Raw genomic sequence first — 19,879 nt, forward strand, 5'->3', positions numbered from 1 at the left:
TCTCACAACCATTGCAGTACATTGATCTCCATAGAGACAGTGCCAGGGCAAGTGAGAGCCAGATGGGCACTGGGCAATTCTGTGCCTCACTGAAGAAAAGTAACTAAACATGGGCAAAAGAGACCCTAAGAAGCCAAGAGGCAAAATGTCATCATATGCATTTTTTGTGCAAACTTATCAGGAGGAGCACAAGAAGAAACAACTAAATGCTTCAGTCAGTTTCTCAGAGTTTTCTAAGAACTACTCAGAGAGGTGGAAGACCATGTCTGTTAAAGAGAAAGGAAAATTTGAAGACATGGCAAAGGCAGACAAGGCCTGTTATGAAAGAGAAATGAAAATATATCCCTACTAAAGGGGAGACAAAAAAGAAGTTCAAGGATCTCAGTGCACCTAAGATGCCTCCTTCGGCCTTTTTTCTGTTCTGTTCTGAGTATCACCCAAAAATCAAAGGAGAGCATCCTGTCCAGTCCACTAGTGATATTGTAAAGAAACTGGGAGGGATTTGGAATAACACCGCTGCAGATGAAAAGCAGCCTCATGAAAAGAAGGCTGCGAAGCTGAAGGAAAAATACAAAAAGGATATTGCTGCATATCAAGCTAAAGGAAAGCCTGATGCAGCAAAAAAAGGGAGTTGTAAAGGCTCAAAAAAGTAAGAAAAAGGAGGAAGAGGAGGAAGATGAAGAAGATGAAGATTGGGGGAGGAAGAAGATGAAGATGATGATGATGAATAAGTTGGTTCTAGTGTAGTTTTTTTTTTCTTGTCTATAAAGCATTTAATCCCCCTGTACACAACTCGCTTCTTTTAAAGAAAAAAAATTGAAATGTAAGGCTGTGTAAGATTTGTTTTTTAACTGTACAGTGTCTTTTTTTTTGTATAGCTTTTTTTTTTTTGTATAGATACTGAATGTGTCTTTAGAAAGCCCTGTTCTAGTGGTATTTACAATAGCCACTAACCTTGCCTAGTAGAATATGGAGGTTGTAAATTGGCATGGAAATTTAAATCAGGTTCTCGTTAGTGCACAGCACAAATTAGTTATGTGTGGGGATGGTAGTTTTTTCTTCTTCAATTGTCTGTGATGCATCTAACACAAAATAATTGTTCTGTTAACTGAATATCACTTTAAGTGCAAAAAAGAAACAGTTGCAGCTGTTTTGTTGACATTCTGAATGCTTCTAAGTAAAAACAATTTTTGAAATAAAAAAATCAATTGACGATAGATAACATAGTTTATTTCTGTATTCTTTATTTTATCCCATTAGTCTACATGTCTGTCCTCATGCCAGTCCCAAACTGGTCTAATTGCTATTGCTTTGTAGTGAGTTTTGAAATCAGAAAGTGTGAGTCCTGCAATATTTCTCTTTTTAACAAGATTATTTTGCTTATTCCAGACCCTTCCCAACCGCAAATGGATTTTAGAATCTGCTTGTTGATTTCTAAGAAGAAGCCTACTGGCCTTCTGATAAGTATTGCATCGATTATGTAGATCAATTTGGGGAGGATTGTTATCTTAACAATATTGTCTTGAATCAGAAATTTGGAATGATTTTTTTAATTCCTTTAGAAATTATTTTTTAATGGGTTTTATATTTCTCAGAGTGTAAGTTTTACACTTTTTTTAGTTAAATATATTCCTATTTTATTCTTTTTGATAATATCTTAAAAGTAATTGCTTTCTTAATTTCATGCTAAATTATTCATTACAAATATATAGAAACACAATATTTTTGTATATTGAAAGTATATCAGAGATAAGCAGAGCAAGATGGCAGAATGCAAGGCTCCATTGATCATCCGCTCTGCAAGGACACCAATTTAAAAACTATACACAGCCAGGAGCAGTGGCTCATCATGCTTGTAATCTCAGCACTTTGGGAGGCCAAGGTGTGCAGATTGCTTGAGACCAGGAGTTCGAGACCAGCCTGGCCAACATGGCGAAACCCCGTCTCTACTGAAAACACAAAAATTAGCTGGGCGTGGTGGCACAAGCCTGTGATCCCGGCTACTCTGGAGGCTGAAACACGAGAATTGCTTGAACCTGGGAGGCAGAGGTTGCAATGAGCCAGGATCATGCCACTGCATCGAAAGTGAGGTATGGAAACCTCCAACTATTATTATTATATATTATTATTAAAAAGCCCATTTCTCTCTTTAATTCTGTCAGTGTGTGTTTTATATATTTGAGGATTACATTTTATGGTTATATATGTTTCTAATTGCTGTATCTTCTTAAATAATGGAACCTTTCATTATTCTATAATGATGTTCTTTGGCTCTTTTAACATTTTTTGATTTAAAGCCCATTTATAATTATAGTATAGCCACTCCGGCTCACTTTTGGTTATTGTTTGCCAGTGGTCACCAACCCTGGATGTACATCAGTGGTACCTGGGTACCTGCAACAAAATACATATTCCAGGCCCAACTCTAGGTCTACTGAATTATTCTCAGGTTGGAAGGAGTCTAGAAACCTATATTATCAAAATTCTCCCTGCCCAGATCATTTGTGTAGTTAATCCATGTATTAGAATAAATTGGGGAACCACCACTTGCACAGCATAATACCACCATGGTACAACATCTCCATTTGTAAAAGGGAGAATGTTAGGCCCAGGAAATTTAAGTGTCTTCACAGACCATGTAGGAGATCACATCAAGTCTCCTGAGTAAGCATTCAAGTCTACTAAGTAATTAGAGTAAGTATACTGAGTAAGCCTGCTAAGTCTTCCTCTAACGTGTTTCCATTATGCTATGCTGCACAAAATGTGAAATCACAATGCTGTTTATTCTTACTCTAGTAATTGTCTTAGTTTGAGTCCCCTAGAAAATAAAACCTTAAGCAATAATTAAATACGAACACTTTATTTGGGAGATGCGAATTCAGAGCACTGAGAATGGAAAAATAAAAATAGAAACAAGGAAGGGAAGGATGGGAGGTAAAGCAATGCATGATACATGAGCTGTTGCCTCAGTATCCACAACTTACCTCTGTGAATACAATCATGCATGGCTTAACAAAGGGGATACATTCTGAGAAATGCCTTGTTAGGTGGTTTCATCTTTGTACGAACATCACAGTATACTTACGCAAACCTAGATGGTATAGCCTACTAATCATCTAGGCTATATAGTACAACCTGTTGATCTAAGGCTACAAACCTGCACAAGTTACTGTACCAAATACAGTAAGCAATTGTAACACAATGCTAAGTATTTGTGTAGCTAAACATATCTAAACCTAGAAAAGGTACAGTACAAATGGGGTATAAAATATTTAAAAAAAAGATATACCTGTACAGGGCACTTACCATGTATGGAACTTACAGGACTGGAAATTGCTCTAAGAGAGTCAGTGAATGAGTGGTGAGTGAATGTGAAGTCCTAGAAGATTACTGTACATTCCTGTAGACTTTATAAACACTGATACTTAGGCTACACTAAATTTATTTTTTAAAATTTTATATAATAAATTAATCTTGGCTTACTATAACTTTTTTGCTTTATAAAATCCTTAGTATTTTTAAACTTGTTGACTCTTGTAATAAAACTTAGCTAAAACATATGTAGCTGTACAAAACTATTTTCTTTATATCCTTATTCTATAAACTTTTTTACTTTAAAGTTTATTTATTTATTTTACTTCTTAAACTTCTTTATTAAAAACTAAGACACAAGCACACACGTTACCCTAGGTCTACACAGAGTCGGGATCATCAATATCACTGTCTTCCACCTCCACGTCTTGTCCCACACTGGAAGGTCTTTAGGAACAATAGCATGCATGGAGCTGTCATCTCCTATAATAACTATAATAACAATATTTTATTTTGGAATACCTCCTGAAGTAACTGCCTGAGACTATTTTACAGTTAATTTTTAGAAGTACACCCTAAAATAACAAGAAAAAGTATAGTATAGTAAATACATAAATCAGCAACACAGGCTGGTAATTATTTGCCATGGCAAGTAAATTCTGGTAATTTATTACCATAAAGTTTGATGAACTGTACATAATTGTATGTGCTAGAGTTTTATACCACTGGCAGCTCAGTGGGTTTGTTTACACCAGCATCACCACATAATATGCATTGCAGCAGGACTTTATGACATCACTAGGCAATAGGAATTCTTCATCTCCATTATAATCTTATGGGATCACCATCATCTAGGCACTCAGTGGTTGACCAGATAGTGCATGACTGTATATGCATCAGATTGCTCAGCAGGTGTCTCTGCAAAGTACCCTTGAGCAATCAATGTGAGAGAGAAAAGAAAAGGAATTTTATCTGCATGTTTACTTCCTTATCTCCTGTTCCTGTTTGCTAAACTTTACTCCATGGCCCTAGCATTTAAGGTGGCATTCTGTAGCTAAGATGTCAAATTCCATGCTCTACCAAGGCAAAAGGAGCCTGAAACTGAGCATGAGGGCAAGTCTGCTTGGTTGTAAAGGAGCAGTCAAGGGGTTGGCTCTATTGCTTCTGATGCGAGATATAGGTCACCCCCAAGCAGAGGAACCTGGAAAAAAAGACAAGTGGCTGAGGTTGATGGAGGTGGTGGCAGCAAAGGAATTGGAGTAAGCATATAAAAAAAATTGGATGAGGCACATAAAATGTATCACATACGGAAATGTTGTCTGTTGGGAATCAATCAGAATGGTGGCAGAAATATTAGGGAAAGTTATAGGGAATAGTCACAAACCTTTTGGAAGGCCGAAAGGTTACATAGCTTGTAATAATTGAGCAGGCTGAAGGCAGCCGGTGCTTCCCTTAGAGCGTTAGGTCATAGGGTAAATACTAGGGACAATAGAGGCTTCCCCAGTTAAGTCTGTTTACCCTACCTCCATTAACTAACCTTTGAGCCAGATGGCCCTCTCCGGGGCAGGTCAACTAGGGATGTTGCCCCCTAAAGGTATTTACTTTAGACCATGGTACCTGAGCTTTAATCATCCTGAGAACTACCCTCTTAACCATGTTAATTATCCACAAGTGTGTTGACTCAGAGCTTCTGTTGTTAATTTTGTACAAAATAAATGCCTGGAGTGCGAGCTGCTCAGGGCCTGCTGCAGTGACAAACCTCTCTTGGTGGGCAGGCGGTTGGACACTCGGCAGGACTGGCAAAACAGAATATCTGTGTGTCAGTGTACGTTTTATTCATCCGTCATTTGGGTCAGGGTCTGCGGGCAGAGCCTCGCAGCTAATGCCCTGTTGTGAGAAGCAATACCTCAGTTGTCGTATTGTTATTTTGAAGAAGTCTACTAGTTACATTGTCAGTAGCATTAAATGTAGAACATTTCTGATTTCTTTCTCTTCCCCCTACCATCTCTGTTGATATGTTGCATCCCAGGTCCTGAGCCAATTTCTGTCTCAGGAGTGGGATCCAGAGGCCCATCTGTGCTGACCACCAGTCTCCCATTTCCTACTTGCAGTCTAGTGAGTACCAGTCTGATGCTGGATCTGTTAGCCCTGGCTCCTCATTTACATTGTAACCACCCAATGGGTTCTCCTTGCCTGCTGCCTAGACAGAGCCAATTTATCAAAACAGGGGAATTGTAATAGAGATAGAGTTTAATTTATGCAGAGCTGACTGTAAGGGAGACTCAAGTTTTATTATTACTTAAATCAGTTTCCCCAAGAATTCAAGGATCAGAGTTTTTAAGGATAATTTGTCAGGTAGGAGCTGGAGAAGTGGAGATTGCTTATTGGTCAGGTTGGAGATGAAATCACAGGGGGTCAAAGCCATCCTCTTGAACTGAGTCAGTTCCTGGGTGGAGGCCACAAGACCAGATGAGCCAGTTTATCATCTGGTTCCTGGCAGCTGATCCATCCGGGATACAGGGTCTACAAAATATCTCAAGCACTGATCTTGGGCTTTACAATAGTGATGTTATCTCCAGGAGCAATTTGGGGAGGTTCGGACTCTTGCAGCCTCCGGCTGCATGACTCCTAAGCCATAATTTCTAATCTTTTGTCTAATGTGTTAGTTCTGTAAAGGCAGTCTCGTCCCCAGGTAGGAAGGGGATTTGTTTTGGGAAAGAGCTGTTACCATCTTTGTTTCAAAGTTGAACTATAAACTGAGTTCCTCCCAAAGTTATTTTGGCTCATACCCAGGAATAAACAACAATGGCTTGGAGGTTAGAAGAAAGATGGACTCCGTTGGATAAGATTTCTTTCACTGTCATTATTTTCTGTCGTAATTTTTGCAAAGGTGGTTTCAGCATGATCCCTCTTTGTGATACATTTATTTCTGTCATGTCTGTCCCAGCACTCAGGCATAGATTTCTACTTTATTTCTTAAAAGCCTAGTTTGTTTCTGCCAGCTCCCTCCCTGGGTACTGGTACGCTCTTCCTGCCATCCATCATTGTTCTGGATAGCCCTAGGTCCCTCAAACAGGAATCTTTCCCGCAACTTGGGATCCTGGGTCTTTAACTGTGGAATTGGCCTCTTTTATACCAGCCTTACCCATTTCTTCTTTTCTCTGTGCGACTTCCCTTATTTTAAGCTTGCTTCTTACTTTAGATAACCCCAGTGATAACTGTTACTTGATGGATATGCCTTTCTCCTGCTGCCCTCCCATACCTATCTTCTCATAGTCAGAGTCTGTACTTTGTTTAGTTGCAAATATATGCCCTGTGTATTTTGTTTAGTTATAAATGTATGTCCTACTAACATTTTGGTTTTCTGCCCAATCCAAATTCTTTCCTCCTACTCTGCATGCACCAAACTACAATGAGACTTGATTGTGTTCTATGTTATAAAAAAATACACTTTAAGTCCAATAATGTAACATAACCAATTCAACATAATTTTAATATCCAAGACTGCATATATTCTTTATCCTTATAGTTTTAATATATTTTCAGTTTGATAAATGGCTCACTTTGCCTTTCATTGCTTTATATTTATAGACATAGAGCTGGTAAGTAAAAAAAAGTGAACTTTAAAAAAGTTTCTTGTTCTTTCTGTTAGGTCTTCAGTGGTAAACATATGCTCTACAATTATATATTTAGGGAGGCATTTAATCAGAAATTTCAGTAGTCTTTTCCATTATTTTAAGTCCTAGAAAACATGCTGTTTATTGGCTTGCTAGCAGCATATTCATACTAATTTGCACACTTAGTAAATCAGTCTGCAAGAAATTAAAAATAAACTCTGTTCAAAACAGAGTTTATATTTAATACAGGACAATTAGAGAAAGTTTATGGTATTCAGAAATGAAAATGCAAAATACAAAGTTAATTTGCTGTCAGCAATCCCTTGCTTCTTTCCGTATGGAGGGGTTAATTAGAAAGTGAAATCTTACATCAGTTGTTCTCTTTGGGTAATTTTGTCTTCTTAGAAAATTATAGAAAACTTACTATTTAAAATGCTATCAAGCTAGAACTCCTTGATAGGTCCCCTCCTAATTTTTCATTAAATGACCCGTGAAGGTCTACAGAAATCCAAAAATTCAACAGCAGCCAGCCATTTACATGTATCCTATGAGGAATTCCCAAAAATGACCACAACTGTAGGGGATTATGTGGAGGAACATCACTCTATCAATAATGTATAGAATCTCACATGAGATCTGGTAGTAGTGGTGGCAGAGATGGGAGTGAGTTGTGGTGCATTTCGTTGATGAAAAAGCCAAACTCTGTGAAATATTTAAAGAGGTTTATTCTGAGCCAATATGAGTGAACATAGACAGGGAACAATCTCAGGAGGTCTTGAGAAAGTGCCTGAGATGGTCGAGTTACAGTTTGGTTTTATACATCTTAGGGAGACAAGTTACAGGGAAAGACATAAGGCAATACATGTAATGTATACATTGGTTTGGCCTAGAAAAGCCAAACATCTCAATGTGAGGACAGGGAGGGCTTATTACAGTTATAGAAGGATTCAAAGGTATTCTCATTGGTAATTGGGTTAAAGAGTTAAGCTGAAGACTTGCAGTCCTGGAAGTCTGCTTGGAAGGAAATGCTTGAGTTAAGATAAATGGAGTTGTGGAAGCCAAGGTTCTTGTTATGTAGATGAAGCCTCCAAATAGCAAGCATCAGAGACAGTAGATGCTAAATGTCTTTTTTTCAGGCCTTAGAAGGTATCAGATGCTTAGTTAATCTCTCCTAGATCAGGAAAGGCCTAGATGTATTAATGAAGATTCTCTACAGATACAAAATTACTCCCACAAAAGAGAGATTTGCAGGGCCATTTCAGAAGATGTCAAAGACATGTATTTGGGGGTAAAATGATTTTATTTCATTCAGCGTTTGTTATTTGCCATGTGATGCTATACCAGAGTCAGTTTGGAATTTGGTATCTTATTGACAATAAGAGTCTGTTTCATCAGTCTTATGATATCTATTTTAATCTTAATGATGGTCAGTTGTGTCTAAACTCCAAAAGGGAGAGGGTATAATGTCCAACCTTCCTTTCCATCATGGCTGGTAATTCAATGTTTCAGGTTTCCCTTGGCCCAGAGGGGGTCCGTTCAGTTGCTTAAGCGGTTGGGGTTATGTTTTTGGCTGTAATATTATTGGTGGAACAAGAGTTTATTGTGAAAGAAACTAAATCTTGAGGTCCCAAAATCACTAAGCTAAAGGGAAAAGTCAAGCTGGGAATTGCTTATGGCAAACCTGCCTCTCATTCTATTCAAAGTAACCCCTCTGCTCACTGAGATAAATGCATATCTAATTGCCTCCTTTGGAGAGGCTAATCAGAAACTCAGAAAAATACAACCATTTGTCTCTTATCTACCTATGACCTAGAAGCCCCCTCCCCTCTTTGAGTTGTCCCACCTTGGCCCACCTTTTCGAACTGAACCAATGCACATCTTATACATATTGATTGATGTCTCATGTCTCCTTAAAATGTATAAAACCAAGTTGTGCCCCAACCACCTTGAACACATGTTGTCAGGACCTCTTGAGACTGTGTCACATCACAGGCGTGTATCCTCAACCTTGGCATATTAAACTTTCTAAATTAACTGAGACCTGCCTCAGATTTTCAGGGTTCACATTATTGATTATAGGTTGAGTAAAACTAGCATGGAAATCCAAAATTTGAATGCTCCAAAACCCCAAATGTTCAAAATCAGAAACATTTTGATCACCACCATGGTGCCACAGGTAGAAAATTTCACATTTGATCTCATATTAGGTCACAGTCAAAAGGCAGTCAAAACTTGTTTCATGAACAAAATTACTTAAAATATCATGTAAAATTACCTTCAGGCTATGTATATAATGTGTATATGAAACATAAATGAATGTCCCGTTTAGACTTGGGTCCTATCCCTAAGTTATCTCATTATACATATGCGTGTATTCCAAAATCTGAAAAATTCTGAAATCTAAAATACTTCTGGCCCCAGGCATTTCAGATAAGGAATACTCAACCTGTTAACAGGAAGATATATATATATATATATATATATATATATATATATCCTGTTTGTATATGTATACATATATATGTTATATATATTTTTTTAAGATGTAAATTTTTCTTTAGATCATTACAAAACTGCCAGGGCATGAAAAACCAAACAAACAAACAAGTACCCTATCTACCTTTAATAGGTAGATGCTTGTTTGATACAGGAAATGGTCCCAAGGGCTGCATATTGAGGTACCTCCATAGTTAGAACTAAGAGATTGCTGTAAAGTAAATATGGAATGAGGTCCTCTACAAGTGACCACCTAAGACAAATAAATTTCTTATCTTACTAGGAGCAAATGAGAATAAGGAAAAGCATAAATAAAATGTCTACAATACCAGAAGACAATAGAAGAATACCTAAATTTACACGTAGATAGATAGGTCATAGTGAAACCATAGAATGGCAAAGATAAGAGAAATTCCAAAAAGCAATGAGAGAAAAAAGGCAGATTATTTTTAAAGGAACAAAAGTTATACTGAAGGCAGAATTACCAACACTAACATTAGAAGCCAAAAGACAATACCATTATAGTGCTGATGAAAATTAACTGCCAGTCTAGAATTTTATGTCCTAGTGAACTAGCACTCATGAGTAAAGATGAAATAAAAACATTTGTAATTCAACAATGAACTTGAGACCATTTAAAACTCAGAGATTTTGGTAAAAGAACAAGTAGAAGGCCTCTTATTGGTGAAGGAAATTGAATTCAGAAGAGAGAATTGGGATCCAAGAACAATGGTTACTAAAATAATCAGTAAATGTGGGTAACTCTCATGAGGATTTGACTGTAGAAATAATGATAAGAATAAATAATTCAGGTGTTACCAAAACAAAGTGAGCTCAATTACTAGATAGCAACTTTATAAGGAGGGGTTTGCCATTATAGGCATGTAAAGTTCGTACATTTTAGGGACCAGGGTTGAATTACTGTAAGATATTTTTATGTGAAGTATAGATGTTGAATATTTGGGGCAATGAAAAGTATAGGGATAGAATGTATAATTTCTAAATCAGTAGAGGCATAAATGAAAATAAACAAAACTTGATGAATTCAATAGAATTCAAGAATAGAAAAGAACAAAATGGGATAAAGTGTGGCACAAAATGAGATGTTAAAATAAACACAAATATATCATTAATCACAATAAATATGAACAGACTAAACTATAAAAGGTGATATTTTCACAATGAAAACTAAAATGTAGCTTTATACTGTTTATAAAATGTCCTGGTAAAATATCAAAAAACCTATACCAGGTATTTACTAATCATAAAATAGTTGGCATAGATATATTAATATTAAAACAGGTAGACTTTGTGGTAAATAAATGTATTACTTAATTAAAAAAGGGAAAAATCCAACTTAGAGAAGAAAATTTGAAATTATTTATACCTAAACACATATTCTCAAAGTGTATAAGGCCAAAATCAATTAATGTGAAAAGAGAAATGAACAAATTCTAAATTACAGTGGAAGGTCTTATTATTAGACCTCTCTCAATAATTGACAGATCAAGCAGACAGAAGGTTAATAAAGCCCTACTAGACTTGAACAACAAAATTAATAAGTTTTTCTATAGCTCTTAAGGCTAGCTTGACTGTGCTGGTAATGATTGGCCATCCTTGTCATTTACATACTACAGCACTCTGTTATCTGTCTATGACCTTCTTTCCCTGTGCTTTAGGGCACCTGGGAGAATGGGCATTTACGACTTTTCAGTAAAATCAGACAGGGAACTGTATACCAGTCTGCCCTGCTGGCAGATACTTACAAACTTCATGGGAAGGCAAGTCCAGTGCTCTCAGACATTTGAGGTTGGTCAGGCAAAAAGGGTCACATGACATTCTTTTAGCATTCCAAATACTTTTCATTTTCCTTCCTCAATTCCTACTTCCCCTCTCCTCTATATTTATCCTCTTTTTTTCTTCTTTTCTTCCTTTCTTTCCTTTTCCTTTCCCCTCTCTCTTCCTATCACTCTTTGTCTTTTATCCCCTAAGTATTATATTATTTTAAATCTCCCTGGTGATAGAAAAGGAAAAGTAGTTCAACCTCTTTTTAAATAATAAAATCAATTTTAGCCAATATTTTAAAAATTGAATTTGTCAATAAGTATAGGTCTTTATTATTTTAAATTATTATTTTATTGAATATTATAATAAATATAACAATTTAAGCAGCTAGTCCATTTTAGAAAATGTTTTTTTTCTGAGTGGACGATATTAAACAAAATTTCTACTAATACAAATTTTTTACAAAATGAACACTGTAAATTTTTTAACTGCTGAATTCTTTTTTTAATGTCTATGGCTATATTTCATATTTTTATTAAAGAGGAAATAGTAATGAGCAGTTGTTAGCGCACAGTCGCTTACTTTTCCAGAGTATTTGTGATTCAGATACTCATGTGCCTTCAAAAATATAATAATATAACTAAAATGGGAAAAATTTCACTTTACTTGTGATATGGTTTGGATCTGTGTCCCTGCTCAAATCTCGTTTCAAATTGTAATCACTATATTGGAAGTGGGAGCTAGTAGGAGGTGATTAGATCTTAGGGGTGGTTTCACATGAATGGTTTAGCATCATACTCTTGGTGCTGTACTCAGGATAGTGGGTGAGTTCTAGTGAAGTCTGGTTGTTGAAAAGTGTGTAGTACCTCCCCCCACTCTCTTCTCTTACTTGTGTTCCTGCCATGTAAAATGCCTGCTCCTGCTTTGTCTTCTGCCATGATTGTAAGTTTCCTGAGTCCTCCCCAGAAGCCAAGCAGATACTTCCATGCTTCCTTTATAGCTTACAGAACTGTGAGCAAATTAAACTTTTTTTTTTAGTTAAATAAATTTCCCAGTCTCAGGTATTTCTTTATAGCAATGCAAGAATGCCCTAAGAGAGCAGGTAAGTTAGTCTTTTGACTTATACAATAGAAAAAAAGCCTACATTAAGAGTTTTTAGTAGTGGGTGGCAGTGTGATTAACAAATAGGCCAAAAAATTCTCTAAAATCTAATTATTCATGTTTTCTTATAATAAATATTATACAATTATGTGTATACATGTAATAAATATAATTATTCATTTTTGATTATTCATTTTCTGAATTAAAAGCTCTGACTATTGTTTGTTAATAATATACCAAAAACAACTATAGAAGGCAGTGTTCAACTTACTATATTATTTAATCTCTTCCCTATGTTTGATGTGTTTTTATACAATTATGACCTATTAAGGCACAAACAAGTCTAATAAATTAGTTAATCAAATTATATTCTATGAAGCCCCAAAATTCTTCTGAACTGCTTTGGCTTATCTATAGTGAGGCCATGGAAGTAAATGGGGGCTTCTAGCTCCTCATTCTACTTCAACCAGATTAACTCCAGTTTCCTTTGTTTTATATGTTAATTCAATTTTAAATATTGTTCATACACAGTACATCTAAGCCAGAAAATAAAAATTTTTGAAAGCTATTAATCAAATCCCACTGATTGAAAGTGATTAAGAAGTTTGGAGGGACGTGTGGGTTGAAAAACTACTTATTGGGTATTATACCCACTACCTGGGTCCAATATACCCATGTAAAAATTCAATACATTTACCTCCCTGTATCTAAAATAAAAGCTAAAATTAAAAAAATTATAAAGTTAAAAATTGTTTTAAAAATCGATATTCTTAAATAGTTGGGAGGATATTAAAATAATGCTTATGTCTTAGCTTTCACAACTATTTTTAGATGGCTTTCAGTTTTAAAATCATATGCCAAAAATATCTGGGAGGGACTACCTTGTATCCATGGGGGGAAATAAACCCTTTTCTGGTATTAAAAATATATGGAGTACATTTAGAAAATAAACTTGTGGTTGAAAAATGAAAGGAAAAAAAAAGAAGTTGAGTTTGAAAAAAACCTTAAGTTGTTTGCTTAAGGTCACACGATGTAGAATTGGAACCAAAACTGAAAAAAAGGGTTTTAACTCTCAGTTGATTTTATCTTTTTCGGGTCACAAGTTTGATACATGTATGTTTCTCTGCAGTTAGGGAATTGTAGATTATTACAGTAAAAGCCCAAGTGGATCATATCTGCCTTTACACAGGTTTTGTATAGTCTCCCTTTCCTCGTTGACCTTGTTGTGGCCACGTGACTTGCTTTGGACAAAGGATCATTTAGGAATGGGAAAGAGGCAGATATTTGATAGCTTCTTTTACATTAGTCTCTTTTTTGCTGCTGGTAATTCTTCTGTACTCTATGAAAAATGATTGGGCTCATCTCATACAGGATTAGAGTGCTCATGGACAGAATTCCCAGCTGAGATCCAAAGACCACAGTCAATACCCAGTATATACACAGGTCAAAATACCCAGGTAGTACCATGTGGAGATGATAAGCTGTCCCAAATGAGCTCAGGCCACAGAATTATGAGCAAACGAATGGTTGTTGCTTTAAATCACTAAGTTTTGGGGTAGTTTGTTATGCAGTTGTAGCTGAACAAAACAATGGTATTGATTTTTTGTTCCAACTATGACCTATTCTAGGATCTGAACATAGTGTATTTTTATGGGTTATTTGAAAAACTGTAGATAGCACTGATTTCTTCCAATAACCAAAGTTAAATGAAATGATGTAGTCTTTACTTCAAGAAATTCTTTCTTTATGTTTCTTTATTTTCTTCAGTAATTGTAATTTTTCTGTAAATTTACATATATTCAGTTATCTTTAAATATAGAATCCTGACAATTGCCACACTTGTATAGAAAAGATACAGGTTAACTACATCTGAGTTGAGTAGGGATGGAAGGGACAGATCCAGATAGTCCCTAACATTTGTTATGCCCAAGTCAAGAGTACGAATGGAAACCCACATGACATATGTCTAAATTTTAAAAACTTACAAATAAAACGAACACATTTCAAAATATAATATATTCTATTATTCCATTTTAACAAATCTAACTTTATAAGAACCTTGAAGACCAAGTTTGAATTTAGAATTTTTGGACTCCTCAGAGTTTTGCACTAGAAAATGACAGCACAGGGTAGCTGGGTGCTAGTCAGGTGCCCACACCATTGTCTTCTGTCTTTCAACTCTTACGTGCACTCTAATGGTTCTTATGTTTAAACATGTGGATCTGTCAGCCCACCCACTTACTCTTGGTCCATACCCTCCTAATAGTGACCTCTTAGTTACTGCACAGTTCTAGGAGTCTTCTACCAGGAGGACTGACCTAGGGAAGAGTCTTGTGAAAGCACTGTAAACAGGATCAAGGAACTATGGATTGTGAATTATAATGTCTCATGAACTTGAACCATGGGTGGGGCTGGGATCCGTATAGATCTGTCCCACTGGGCCCATGTACTTCTTGCACGTGCAGAGAGTCAATGCCAGAGGAGGATCAGAGTAAGACCCTAGAAAGCGTGAGACCAGGAAGGGAACCTCTCTATCCTGGGATTTAGGGCATGTGTTAAGCTGGGTAATTCCAACAGCAGACCCTGAGATCTGGTCTTGAGAGCAAGTAGTTTGAGAGGTGATCTCAAAGCATAGGTAGGGGAGTAGGAGACTGCAAAGAGAAGAAACCAATTCCGGGGGTTTTAATTAACAGGTTATCATTGCAGGCAATTGGGACTCAGTCCCACTGGGGGCCTCTGGAAGTTGGTGTCAAATTCACCTCAGAGTTCTTCTAACCAAAGGGCAAGAAAACAGGTTTTTTTGTTCGTTTGTTTTTTACCAATTTTGATCAATTTTTGGTTTGGTACTGCTCCTGCAGGCTTTTACTACCACTTCTGGATGATCTATGTGAGAACTGAGCACCATTCTTTGTCTAGAGAGAACTTTCAAGGAGGAAGTCACAGATATCCATAAATCCATGCCCTTTAAGGCATACTTAAAGGGGACATGTCAAGGCATGGACAGCATTTGCTACAGTCCAGAATTGGAAATAAATTTAAGAAAACATGTCCCATTATTATATGATGGCACAATATGTCCAGTAAAATTTCCAAATTTCTGAAAATCAAAATGGTTTCTACCTCTGCTAGTTTACATCTAATGGGGACGCAAATACTGTCAAATAAATATCTTAACCCAGAAGTTTTTAAATCTCTCATTTATAATATATATCACCCCTACTTATGTTTCTTATACAACTTAACAAAATTATTTTGGATATTTTAAAATGAAGCATATTGATTTATAAATACATCATCAAAATTAAAATTATAATTTCCACAAATTCCACTATTATAATGATTTTCCTTTTGGATTTGTAAGAGAGAGGGGCTGACATTGTGTAGCCCTTAAGGTCCTTGCTCATAAACATTTCATGAGTTGGAAAATGTACACTTAAGAATGTCTTTGGCTTTAACTTTCAGACTCAGCAATCATTAAGAAATGAACATTTGTTTTTTTGGAAAAAGAAATGTATAACATAAAGCTTTTGACAGAAATTTTATACTTGAACTTGTGCGTTGCAATGATTGTGTAGCATTAAATAGCTAGAGGTTTTTTATCTTTGATGAAAACAATAGATATTCTGCAATTCTTAAAATTGAACAGTTTAATTCTTATATAAATAAAATAAACGTAAATTAATAGAATTCTATTTAAATTACATATTCTAAATATTTTTATTTCATTCTCTTCATCCAAGAAAAAAAATGAGTTCTCTTTATGCCTGTTATTAAAACAACAAATAATTTTTTGTGCTGATTTGTTCCATTGAGATTGCCACAACCCAAATACCTCTCTCAGGGTAAAAGTAATCAATTAACAACAGATGATAAAATGTGCCTGGAGTCCTTTTTGCCAAGAAAAAAATGTATTCTAAAATTAGGTTTATGCTTGAATAGGATGGAACAAAAATAACATTCTGAGAGCCTTTGAGAGTAACTGTTTTCTCCTCAGACCAGCTGATAGTCTTGGACTTGTTGGATGTAATACAAATTTCAAATGTTATCCATTATCAGCATGTTTTAATATGTACTATTAAATGTAACGTTATACGTTATGTATATTGTATTACATATAGCAACATAGACATGGAATATATGCTATATAATATTCAATTAATATAAGATATGTAACATTACATAATGTATAATTTATAACACACACGTAAACTCTTGTTTGATAAAGGATTTAGGGTAGTTAATGTTCTTGCATATAATGTTCTTGCGTATAAATGTTCTTGCACATCTTGGCATATACATTTCATTGTATTTGAAAACAACATGCCACCTTTCACATTTGAAGTGTTCACTTCGAGAAAATTAAAATTATAGCCATTTAATGTCATAATATGTGTCTGGTCCATTGACTGATACGCTTGATTTGTTTTCTTGGTTTCCGAGAACTTCCTTGTACGGAATTAGGCGTCAGATGTTTTTAAAATCATTTGTTGTTCGTTGACTATTTAAATACTTTGGCATTAACTATGAAATTTTTATTATGTTCTTATACTGCATTCTACTTTAGGGTTGCCAAATTTTTATAACTATTTTCTCATTTTATGGACGCTAAGGAAATGGTGACCTCCAGAGAAAAAGTGATGTTGCCCGAAAGGAAAGAATGAGAATAGATAGCTCAACCTAGCATAAGAAGTAAAATTAGCTATTAGCTTAAGGTAAATGTTACAACGGGGTGTTATGAGAAGTATTAATTACACATGCCCCTTTCTGGTTCCCTTGGTTATTAACTATGAAAAAATTATTTCTATCTGCTGGCCAAGTTGCAAATTATTTTGATTGCTGTGAGACAGAGCACCTCTAAGTCATAGAAATGTGGCTGACAGTAAAGCCCATCTAATATTGCATGTATTTCCTTCTATCTCAGCCCCCTTTCAATTAGGTAGAGTCACATAGCTGGGTCTGGCCAATTAAATGTAATGTGTATATTAATTTTGAGCTGAGAACTGAAAAGTCCTTGAGCAAACTTCTAGCCATTCCTTTTCCCCTGACCTCTCAGCCAAAGAGCAGAGACGTTTCTTATGGTACAACTACAAGATGGTGGTATCTTTCACAGTATGGAGTCCTGAGTGACTTTGAGGAGCAGACTGTTCTCTGACCAGTGCAGTATATATACTCTAATTGATAAATAAGCTTGCATGGTAAGCCCTGGAGATTTAGAGGTAGTGTGTTATCCCAGTGAAACCTATTCTAGGTTATGCGTACAATTTAATACAATAATATTAAATATTGCTTACCAAGATGAATTTTAGGTTTTATATGATTTTAAATGAACTGTTTTAAAATTATTTTGATAGCTTCAGATGGATCTGTTCCACTTCCTTTGCAGTTTCTTCCCCTCCAACCTGGACGCTACCCTTGTAAAATTTTATTGAAATCAAGATATGATGTGCGTGCCTATTACGTTGAAGGTATTGTGAATGAAGAACAACCAGAGGCCGAATTTGAGTTTGAAACACCGGCATTTGAAGCCCTTACTCAGAATATTCTAATAGTATGTATAAACTTTTTTGGTACCTTTCTTTATTCATATTGCCACTGTGTCAGTTAAAGTCCTCCAGACCTCTCATCTTGGACTATTACAAATTTCTGACTGTCTTATCTGCTGTCAATTATTTCTTCATATTTATGTCAGAATTTCTTCCTAAATATAAATGTTATTATGTTACTCATCTCATCAATCACTTCTGCTGGCTCTTTGCTTAAAACAATTAACTCCAATGTCCTTAATGTATCATTAAATTCCTTCTTGCTTCAACAAGCAGAGTTATGGACTCTCAGGTCACTCTACTCTAAATTCCCTTGTGATCTAACACTTGGTTAAGATGGGTTCATAGGCACTGAGAACAATGATTGGCTGTAGCTTGGCTACCTGTTAGTCAAAGTGACAATATAGTGTAAAAGAAGGTAAGGTAATTGTAAAGAACTTTGGCTTTTTAGAGGGATAAATTGCCTTTTTTGGGTTATTTGTTTGTCTAATTATTAAAGACATGACAAAAGTCAATCTGAAGCACAAAATTTTGTTCTGATGAGATATATAATCTTTGCTATGTGAGCAATCTACCAGTTAGAATAACTATTATTACCTTGAATTAGGAGTAAAGTGTGTCTTCTAAGGCCATTTTATCATCTTAATGGTAATTAGTAAGTGAGACAAAGGGAAATTTCTTTAGATATTAAATAATCCTTTGATAGATCTATTAGGCAATGCTCTTATGTGACATAGAAAGAACATGTCATCATTATGCGTTATGTTTACGTTTTTGATATTTATTCTTAACAAATATGACTTTCCAATGGTGATTCCTAGGAAATACAATTAAAAATGCAATATATAATGTTATAAAAATTAGCAAGAATTCATATGTAATTCAATTTCATCAATATCATCCCTCTGATATTTCTGTACCTTTTTCATGCTTTAGAAAAATCAAACAAACGATAAATGGACATTTCAAGTTACTATAGAAGGAGAATGGTTTTATGGACCTATTGAATTACATGTTGGACCAAATGAAATTGTGGAGTATCCTCTCACATTCAAACCTATTTTTGAATGTGTCATTATGGTATGAACTCATTGATATTTTCCCCAGTATTAATTAATGGTATCATTAGTTCATAAACTAATGTATGACATTAGTCTTTTAATTGATTGTACAACTTTTTAGCAGAAAAGTTAATATTTTCCATGAATTTGACTATTTTTACTTAAAACTTTAATACATGTTTTAATTTGAGGCATAAACATCATGAACATAACAATATTTTTGTCTGTGAATACTAGCATTCAAATTAATTTTATACAACATGCTGAGCAAAGTAAGATAATTACTTTTCCTTCCTATTCATTAAAGAAATTGGTATATCAGAAAATACTTTCTTAAGACAATATTTCTTTTACATGGAAGTAGACATGCATATAATTGCTGTGTAGGAGAATGCCTATATACACTCTGTAATTTAGACAGGGTAATGAGAAATAAATGACTTTTCACCAGAAATTTGTCTTTGTGTTCGGTAGAAGCATTTATTTGTGTATTGAAAAAGTCAATGGCTAACACCTCTCTACAAGCTCATTTTATTAACCAGACACAAGATTAATAAGATAGCAGAGGTTGTTTAACATTTAACTATGACTCTTATAGACCTGAAATTTGTCTGGTTTCTCATAGGGTAAACTTATTCTACAAAATGAAGTAGATGGTATGGAGCACATCTTTGACATAAAAGGGGTTGGAAAAATACCTTTGGCCTTGGAACACATCACTGTGGAATGTCAAGTGGGGAATGCGATGCAAAAACGTATAACATTGTTTCATTTCACAAATACTGCCCTAACATTTAAGGTAAGAATTTATTTTTAGTGTGAAAGTGTTTTCTTCTGAATATAGTGAATCACATGAAATGTAATAATTACAAACAATTTTTTAAACATTTAGTTTTATTTAATCAGATGAAGCAATGTCACATAAGATGCCTACAATCCTATTAGTCCAACAGCTTTTAAATAT

The 19,879-nt window shown here is 35.2% G+C and overlaps 1 protein-coding gene and 1 pseudogene across 1 annotated transcript in view; both read left to right on the forward strand.

The window, feature by feature from the left end:
• The window catches only part of CFAP47 (cilia and flagella associated protein 47), a 455,521-nt gene that overhangs the window by 279,617 nt on the left and 156,025 nt on the right, over window positions 1-19,879 (forward strand). The window contains 3 exon segments of the mRNA XM_063634578.1: window positions 17,663-17,859; window positions 18,791-18,934; window positions 19,541-19,714. Coding sequence (XP_063490648.1) covers window positions 17,663-17,859; window positions 18,791-18,934; window positions 19,541-19,714 — 515 coding nt within the window.
• LOC129475929 (high mobility group protein B1-like) lies at window positions 101-1,031 on the forward strand (annotated as a pseudogene).

The sequence above is a fragment of the Symphalangus syndactylus genome, chromosome X (genome assembly GCF_028878055.3).
Source record: "Symphalangus syndactylus isolate Jambi chromosome X, NHGRI_mSymSyn1-v2.1_pri, whole genome shotgun sequence".
In the NCBI taxonomy this organism is placed as follows: Eukaryota; Metazoa; Chordata; class Mammalia; order Primates; family Hylobatidae; genus Symphalangus; species Symphalangus syndactylus.